Raw genomic sequence first — 10,139 nt, forward strand, 5'->3', positions numbered from 1 at the left:
TACATCAAGTTATTTGACAGGACTATAAAGAATCAAATATGAAAGCGCGGTCGACGCAGTATTGAGATAATTAAACATATAATGTTATTATAAGACAAAAACATTTAACTGTATCAATTTGAACGATATTTGTAAATAGATTTTTCGAAAATGTTGTAAATACAGAGAGAGGGCTTTTTACTGTACTGGCAACCCTAAAACTGCTGCGACAGGCGCACCTGATTCGGCTTCTGATTGGCTGTACTGCCCAATCTTGCGCCTGCTGATCAGGAAGAAGCTATTTCATCCCATCTCTGCCTATGGCGTGTTTGGAGCAATCTGGTTGTCCCCCTTTCCACGTGTAGTGACCCCGACTGCAGAGTCCTTGTTTGTTTAAAGCATGTCTGTTGTTAGAGCAAGTTTAAAATTAGTCATCCTTACCGCAGTTTTCGCCCTAGCGGTGCTGTTGCTGCGGCACTGGATGGCTGCTAAGCAGTATGTTTTCAACAAAGAAGACATTGCCAAATTGGCCAAACAATATGCAGGTGAGTTTGTCACTGAAGATATCTGTATCCAAACCGACTTAAAGCCAACCTGCAGGTTGCTTAAATATGGTTGAGCATGAAAGTGCACGCATGTATGTAGTCCAACTCCCTGCCTTTTACATAAACCGTACTATTTGCCTCTTTTCAGCACAAGACCATGATCAGGCCTTTTCTAAAATTGTGGTGGAGCTCAGAAAGAGGTAATCATTATGCTCTTTTGTATGAGAACTGTAGATATGCATTTAGACATGCCATGGAATCAGGGAATTATCTGACTTATCTCAATATTTAAAATTACTATAAACCATCTACAAAATTGATGCTGACATTCACTCGATTTGTTTTGATTCTTCTTGGGTTACAAAACTTTTATTCTGCAATCATCAGTTAACTATTTCTCTTTGTATATGCTTTTTGTCAATATTCATTGTGCAATAAATAATGACTTAGCCCTTAAACGGGTATTGAATATTTTCCAACAGTTTGTAAATAGTCATGAGTCATATTTAGGATGTGATTGGTGATCTTTCTGATATGTTTATATTTTGTGTGTTTATCAACCGGTTAATCTAGTGTACCTGAACTAGGTATCCCGGCCACATCCTGCCAGACGAGGACCTGCAGTGGGTGTTTGTGAATGCTGGAGGTTGGATGGGCTCTATGTGTCTCCTCCATGCCTCGCTCACAGAGTACTTGCTACTCTTTGGTACTGCAGTGGACACAGGAGGACACTCGGGTAATGCAGTATCCTCGGAAGTTGTATGCTCAAAAAGGAGCATTGCTGGTTTTTGGCAAAAAAAATTGCAGGAAGGTACAAGGATTGGTCATATTTGCATATAAGTTCCAGTGATTGCAAGGTCAAGCAAAGTAATGAGAGACCCATTTAAATGACACTTTCGAGAGTGACTCTTTCCAAATAAGTGCTGAAAGGTTTGTCATATCATAGTAAGAAAAAAGATCAGTTCCAACAGCGTTAAGATGAAATTTGTCAGTCGAATTAACATAATGGGGAAAAAGCAGATTTTTGTTGATGTATTACACAATCCCCTCTTTAGTTTTATTTGTGGATTTTATCATTTGTATATTAAAATTTTACCATACATCTGCTCTGTTCTGCCATTAGGTCGCTACTGGGCTGAGATATCTGACACAGTCATATCTGGCACCTTCAGACAGTGGAAAGAGGGGACAACAAAGAGTGAATTATACTACCCCGGTAACTTATTTTAATCTGACAATATGTTTTCTATTCCTATTTGAATGAGGCAAATGTATCTTACATAATTGCTCAACTCTTGTGTTATACTTACTCCCAGTTTTTTTTCCTTACTCTGCTAAATGTTCAGGTGACACCATCATACACAGTGTAGGCGAGGCCACATCAGTCCAGTGGAGTGCTGGGACATGGATGGTGGAGTACGGCCAAGGTTTCATCCCCTCCACACTGGGATTTGCTCTTGCAGACACCCTGTTCAGCACCCAGGACTTTGTCACAATGTTCCACACCATCCGTGTTTATGTCAAGTGTCTGCTGCTGGAGGCCGGTGCGCTATTTACGGAAGCAGGGGTTTTCTGAGGCGAGGTCGAAGAGGGACTGTAACATCAAGATTTAACATTTTCTACCCATGGTGTCTTACCCCTGACCATTAAAGTCTCATTAGGGTGAAAATTATCTGTGCCAGACCGCTTTATTGTCAGTTTTTCAAGACCGTTCCAAGTTATGTGAGTGCAGTTTATTTGAACAAAAGTATTTAATGTCAAACTATCTTCCTAGTAAATAACAGAGTGAGGAAAGAATGTTTGTTCACTTCAGGGCGTTGATGTTTCATGTTAAAAGAAAGTGATTAAAATATCTACCACAACTGCGAACATTGCCCTGTGCATGATCAGGTTTAGGTGCTCACACATTAGAGGCAATATGTTTTCTAAATGAATAATTTCATTTGTGAGATATAGATTACAAGAAATATGTTGGCAAAGTTTTCTAGAGAATCACCCTGAGAACTTTAACAGATGGGGGTAGACATCAGATCAACTAACTGACAAACACACTGGTGTGGAAGCTGCTGTAAGGTGAAGGGAGTACTCTTCTCAGTGTTTTTCCAGCTCAAGAGAGTGCAACATTCCCTCTCCCCTATCTGTATCACACACAGACGGTGGTTCAAGTAAATTATGTCCCTTTGTTCCTCTACATTAACAGAAGTCTGTATCATAAACTACATCTGTTGATTCTAATTCGAGACTGCAGATTGACCTCGGATATTAAACACTAAATATGTCTTGAGAAATTTAGGATCGTGTGATTTATGTATGACAAAATGTAATGGAAAAACACTGCTGTTCTCTATACTTGTGCCATGTCATGTTATAAATTCGACGTGTTTAATGGACAGAATTTGATATGTAAAAGCTGGCATCCAAAATCTGCATATTTAACATGAGCTTAGAGTTGGTGCTATCGGTTTGAGAATAGAGAATCGGATATTGATATCCCTTGATTGTGTGAGACCAGTCCATCATTGTGTGGAACGTTGAAATGGAAATAGGCCTCTTATGTTTACTGTTGTGTATTAATGAGCAGAAATTTTCAGCTAAGCAACAACACAAGTATTTGTGTATTGCACAAGTAAATCCATTCTGCTGATTCCAACATATCCTGGTTTGAACATTTGCAGATAACATAGCCTAATTTCCAGACCTTATTTTTCTTGATGTCTTAAACAGTCCAGGCCCACAGGGGGCATTTGAATTTTATCAATTAGCACCAGTAGTAGAATTGTTTCATTGATGGGTAAATCCTCAGATGTATATTTTAATATAAGGTAAAGCTGAACACTGACAATGCCAAAATAAATGTTTTTGAAGGTAATTTATTCGAGTCTGATTTATATTTGATCCCATTTCAATCCTTTGCAGGACGTTGCTTCATAGCAGTACATGTGGTCAATTTACACAAGAAGATACAGTATTAATTCCACGCATCAAATCAAGACAAATCTCGGAACTCTGATATACTGAGACTTAATGTTGTAGCATCCTTAACATGTAGTGACTTTGATCGCAGAGGTTTGTTATCAGCAAATACTGTAGCTCTAAGAAAAAGAAATGGATAATTTAACGACCAGACTGAAATCCCAAAACTAACCACCTACATTCTGGAGAGTTAATAAACCTAAAGATGAGGTTATGGATTGGGAGTGGGTGGAGGGATTTCTCATCTGTGTTTGTAAATGTCAAGAGGATGCAAACAAGTTGATCTGTTGACATATTCATGAGAGAGGTCCGGGTGAGAGAGAGGTGCATATGAAATTTCAGTGTATGCTTGTGTTTGCTTATACTCTTTTTTTTTTTTTTTGAGTGAATTGCTGGGAGAGTGAGTGAATTTGAACACTAGTGTACTATTTCTTGCCTTGTGATGTGTGTTAACGCTGATGCTCCTCCACCTGCTTCTGTCTATCACTGTGTGTTCCCATGTATAGATTTTATTATCACCGTCCTTCTTGAGACCTTTGATGAGATGCGTTGAGATCCGAGGCCGGTGACCGAAAGCACCAAAACAGCTTTCCAACAACAGCCACACCTTAATGACTATGACACCTGATGATACAAAAGGATACAAAAGATACGGAGATATAGAGTAATTAAATAGAAATTCAATCTGTGTATGTGAATACACAAACACACCCTCATTTGATTACGTTTGTTTGACAACTTGTATATCGTTTGGAGTAAAAGATCTGGAAGGGAAACCTGAACCTTAGAGATAGATAGATAGATATATACTTTAATGATCCCAAGGGAAATTCAGGTGACATCTGCTCGCAAGAGATACAATAAATACAATAAATACACACATGACAGAAAGTATAAGTAACATTATATACATGCTGTTACATAATTATAACAACAGGAAAAAGAATAGCCTAAAATAAAAGGAAGGAAGCATAGGCACATGGGAGAAGAAGAGAAGAAAGAGCTTTGGGAGTCGAAGTGTGATGAGTAACACGTGAATGAGCCGAGCTGTGAACTGATTAAGGACCCCCACAAAGTGTCCCACAGTGCATCCACAGTGCGTCTCAGGCCCCCCACGTCTATCCCTTCTCGCCCGACCTTGATGACCCTGCGGCTTCAGACCCCCTCCTCCTGAGAGAGTGGTTGTGCCCCCTGATGGCACGAGGCACAAAGGAGGTCCTGAGTCTCTCAGTGGAGGAGCTTGGTGACAGCAGTCTGCCACTGAAGGAGCTCCTCTGCTGGGTGATGGTGGTGTGCAGGGGGTGGGTGTTGTTACCCAGGATCGACCTAAACCTGGACATAGTCCTCCTCTCTAGGACAGTCTGTATCGAGTCCAGATCCTGACCGATCACAGAGCTAGCCCTCCGGATGAGCCTGTGGATTCTCTCTGTGTCCCGTTTCCTGGCACCACCACCCCAACACACAATGGCGTGAAACAGCACACTGGACACAATGGACTGGTAAAACAGTCTGAGCAGATTAGAGCTGACGTTGAAGGAGGCCAGCCTCCTCAAGAAGTACAACCTACTCTGACCCTTCTTGTATACACAGTCCAGGTTGTGCGACCAGTCCAGTCTACTGTCCAGCTGCAGCCCCAGGTACTTATAAGTCCCCACAACGTCCACCTCCTTACCCCCGATGACTACTGGCTGTGGGGAGGGTGGTGCCCGCCGGAAATCCAGCACCATCTCCTTGGTTTTGGAGATGTTCAGCTGAAGCTCGTTCCGCTGACACCACCCCACAAAGTCCGTCACCACTCTCCTGTACTCCCTCTCATCACCCCCCCTGATACATGCCACAATTGCAGTGTCATCAGAGAACTTCTGCATGTGGCACGTACCCGAGTTGTGTTGGAAGTCTGTTGTGTAGAGGGTGAAGAGAAGGGGGGAGAGTACCGTTCCCTGCGGGGCCCCGGTGCTGCTGGTCACCACTGATGACAGACAGTTCCCCATACGGACGTACTGGGGTCTGTCTGTTAGATAGTCCGTGATCCAGCTCACGAGGTAGGGATCCACACCCATGGATGACAGTTTCTCCCGCAGGAGCCGGGGCTGGATGGTGTTGAAGGCGCTCGAGAAGTCGAAAAAGAGCACCCTCACTGCACAACTCCCGACATCCAGGTAGGAGAGGGCCCGGTGGAGGAGATACAGGACTGCATCATCAGCCCCAACTTGTGGCCGGTAGGCGAACTGGAGAGGGTCCATCACACCCTGCACCAGGGGACGCATGAGCTCCAGGACCAGTCGCTCTAGGGTCTTCATCACGTGCGACGTGAGAGCGACTGGTCAATAGTCGTTAAGCTCAGTGGGGCGTCTCCGCTTGGGTACAGGGACGATGCAGGATGTCTTCCACAAGGACGGGACCCTCCCCAGCCGGAGACTGAGGCCGAAGACCTGGTGTAGGGGTCCGCCCAGTTCGGCAGCACAGGCCTTGAGGAGTCTAGGGGGGACCTGGTCTGGTCCGGCCGCCTTCCTTGGGCGAAGCCTCCGCAACGCAGAGTGAGGGATTAGCTCAAATGGTAGAGTAATGGTAATGAACAATAAACCAACAACAGTAATTAACAAAATACCAACGATGGTAAGCGAAGCATTGAGCACGTGTTACCACTACAAGTTGTAAGTTCAATTTGTTCCAGTGTTTCAATCCGCACACAGACACACAAAAATGTTTACGAGTGGCTTGAGCTCTCAGAAATGAAAAATATCCAAAACGTCTCAAGTTATGAGCCCTGACTGGAGTTATAAAGAATCATTGGAGGTTTGATGGCCATCATTTGTTGAATGCTTTATATAAAACTTTAGTATTACTTTTTTAACCAATGACATGCTAATGTCATGACAGTCGGTGGAGGACTTACTTTTACACTTCTGCACTACGTTTGTCACTTCTTGCTCCTTTGTAGCTGAGAGGAAGAATGAAAAGGCATTATTTCCAATAGTTAACTTTGTAATTCCATTATCAAGCATATCAGCAGCCAACTTGGGGCCAACATTCACAAAAAAATGTTGAACTTATTTACTACATTATTCATATTATAATCTTCACCATTTTCATCAATGAAGTAATCAGGGTATGTCAACTTTGAGGATTTTTGTTTGATTAGGCTATTCAAAGCATTCCAAATTCCTTTTATATTGTTTTTATTTTTGATAATATAATTATTTGCTTGTTCTTATGATGTCAGTTAATTAATTTTTGTACTTCTTATATCTTTGTTCCACTTCTTTTGTTTTTACTTTGATAAAAGATTTGTAGAGATTGTTTTTCTTTTTACAGGCATTCATTATTCCTTTGGTAATCCAAGGGCTTTTGTGATGTTTTTCCTTCATAACATATTCTTTCACAGGGCAGTGATTATTATACATGGAAGCGAAGATGTCTTAAAAAGTACAATAAGCACTGTCCACATTAGGGTCACTGCACACTGAAGTCCAATCCTGGAACGGTAAATTATCGTTTAAAGCTTGGATCATTTCATCAGTTAATATTCATTTAGAGATTTTTGCCATAGAGTCTTTACTTTTCTTGAAATTACCATCATACAAAATAAAAACAGATAAGTGGTCAGTTATGTCACATATAAATAGGCCACTAGTGATTTGATTTCTCATAATATTTGTAAAGATCTTATCGATGATTGTGGCACTATGTGACATTATTCTGCTCGGTTTTGTTATAGTTGGATACAGAGACAAGCTGTACATTGTGTCAGTGAAGTCATCAACAGTTTTGTGCTTGGCTGGATTTAACAGATCAATGTTAAAATCACCACAGATAAATATGTTTTTTTGATTGACAGTTGAAAACAGTTTACCAATCCAGTCAGTGAAAGTTTCTATATTTGGATCAGGTGCCTGGTATACACGACTCATGATATTTATCTTTTTGTCATTTACAATTTCCACTGTTAAACATTCAAATAATCCCTTCACAGCTATTGTCATATCAGTTAAAACTTTGAATTTAACAGATTTATGAATGTATAAGGCAACCCCCCCTCCTGTTTTACCTACTCTGTTTATACAGTATATCTTAATTCATAGCCATCAAGACGAAAATCAATACCTTTATCATCATTGAACCAGGTTTCAGTTATTGCAATGATGCTAAATGGATGAGTGAAATGTTGCAGGTAGTCTTTGATAGGCTCAAAATTCGTGTACATGCTTCGACTATTAAAATGGATTATTGAGAGGCTATCTGCTGAATTTACACTGTTTTCATAATGTTCTTGGGTGAAATAATTACAGTTTTTAACAATGGCAGACAGCAGATTATTATCAGGGTCTATGTATCAGTGGTGGTGTGCTCTTGTAATCACAGGTTTCTAGTTCTATTTGTTGATGCTGTAGGATCTTCTGTAACATGTCCCTATTGGTGCTTGGTGTAGTCTGTGTTTGGGATTGTGATGATGAAGAGTCACATCAATGTCGATACTGCTCAAGATCTTCTATGTTCTTCACCACCAAGACTTTTGCTGCCTCCGGTGTCCCATTTAGTTTGATGAAGATCTTACAGTTCGTTACCCAGGTGTGTTGAATCTCGCCTTGTTTTTTCAGTTGTCGTGCGATTTTTGTGATGTCAGCATTTTTCTTTGTCATGAATACATGTGTGCCTTTAAGTTTGAGCCCCGCTGTTTCAGTAGTGTTGTTTTCTTTTTCCGATTAGTAAACCTTATGATGAGCGCTGGTGGTCTCTCGCTGGTGGCAGTCGTTTCACCTCCTCCAGGAGCCTCCAGGAGCCCCAAAAAAGTCTTCAAACGAGCAGCCACCTAAAGCGAGCTTCAGGTGTAACAGGAAACCTGACCCAGGTTTCTTAATATTCCACTTTTTAATTTTTTTTGCGGAAAAATGCAAGCTATTTTCAATGTTCTAGATTGGAAGAAGTCGTGCAAAAAAGTGATCAACACTTAATTTATTAATTCTTTCATCTTCTTGACCACTTTTTTCTGTATTTACAGGTGACGGGGGGTTGCTGGAGCCTATCCCAACTGAGTTACAGGGGACACTCTGAGCACGACGCCACTGCATTGCGGAGCCTCACAAAAGAAACAACCACTCACACTCACGCCTACGGGCATTTAGAACGATCAATTCACAAACGATGCATGATTTTGGATGTGAGAGAAAGCCACAGAACCCAGAGAGAACCACGAAGACAAAGCGAGAATATAAAAACGCACAGAAAGGACTAAAACCCAGAACCTTCTAGTTGTGAGGCCGCAACGCTACTCCCTGCCCTATCGTGCCACCTAATTTAATTTCATTTAATCGAAATGAATTTAAGTTAATTTAAATTAATTTAATTTCATTGGTTAACCATAGATGAGAGACTTAGTATATTTTCTAGATTTATCCCCAGGGTAGGGACAAACTTTAAATGACTTCTTTGAAGTTTATTTTATATATCCTTCCTGTCTGTGGGTGGGTTCTACTTTTAGCCACTGGAACCCCTGTTGACAGGAGAACCTGTACTGTGTAACAATGCAGGTCCTTTAAGTTGACGAAGCACATCAATGATGGAAGAAAACTACAAGTCCTGCACTGCCACAGGACATCCAGATGAGGGCGCTGCTTGTCAGATTTTTGCGCCGATTTTCGTTTTTACTTCTGCCAGAGTTTAGATCACTATTCACATCATTATTCATGATGTGCTTCAAGTTTTTTTTAAAAAATTTTCTTATTCATGTAACATTTCTGATCTATAACATTCACTGATGCTATAACAAAGTTTATAGTGACCATGATGTATCAAATAGTAGAAGTAAGATAATGTTAATGGAGGTATACAATGAGTTGAGGACAAAGGTTAAGTTGAAGGCCACTGTCAATTCTCTTAGTTTTTCTGATAATTATGTAACAGTAATGCTGCCATATCACATTCCAACAGGACTACATTTAGGCTGACAGACCGACAGGAACACACTATATAAAACAGACAGACAGAAAGTCTGTGATGATTTCTGCTCCAGTGGCTCTTGGATGTGATCCATAAAGGCTGTCAGCTTAGATAAACCTGGAACACCACAGTAACCACAAGTGTTTTCTTTTTTTTCACCCACTTTGACTGTGGTCTAAACTGTTTTTCTACAACGCTCATTTGACATCTTTGTTAATTATGGTTAGAAAAAGAAAAAAAGACAGGCTTTAAATGAGTATAGGTGTTTATATGCTTTAAAAATTAGCAGGTTTTAGATTTTCCAAAACAAGATTAGTCATTTAATATACACATACATTATTCATGTAGGGTGGAACAGTGAGTAGCGCTGTTTCCCCCAAGCAAGAAGGTTTGATTCCTTTCTGTGTAGTTTGTATGTTCCACTCACGTCTGTGTGAGTTCTCACCGGGTTCTCTGGCTTCCTTCCACCTCCAAAACATGCAGCTTAGGTGAATTGGTCACATCAAAGTTGTCCATGAGTGTGTGTGTGTGTTGTTTGCATTTCTTGTTGCACCACATTTCCTCATGTTGGGGTAATTTTCTTTTGTGAGTAAGTTCCAGAACTGTCAATGACTTTTGGCTTGCAGTGTCAAAATCTCATCTTCCACTCCAGAAATCTTCAGGTGAAACAGTGCTGCATTTCTTGATGCAAGTGACTGAACCTCA

At 40.8% G+C, this 10,139-nt stretch overlaps 1 protein-coding gene across 1 annotated transcript; it reads left to right on the forward strand.

Moving 5' to 3' along the window:
- The first annotated feature begins 267 nt into the window (after positions 1-267).
- On the forward strand, positions 268-3,384 carry sigmar1 (sigma non-opioid intracellular receptor 1). Its single transcript, XM_068334856.1, has 5 exons — positions 268-524; positions 673-724; positions 1,112-1,260; positions 1,648-1,740; positions 1,871-3,384. Exons 1-5 carry the CDS (start codon positions 380-382, stop codon positions 2,098-2,100), a joined length of 669 nt encoding a protein of 222 aa, XP_068190957.1. The 5' UTR covers positions 268-379; the 3' UTR covers positions 2,101-3,384.
- Positions 3,385-10,139: the final 6,755 nt, after the last annotated feature.

Source organism: Antennarius striatus, chromosome 15 (genome assembly GCF_040054535.1).
Source record: "Antennarius striatus isolate MH-2024 chromosome 15, ASM4005453v1, whole genome shotgun sequence".
Classification (NCBI taxonomy): domain Eukaryota; kingdom Metazoa; phylum Chordata; class Actinopteri; order Lophiiformes; family Antennariidae; genus Antennarius; species Antennarius striatus.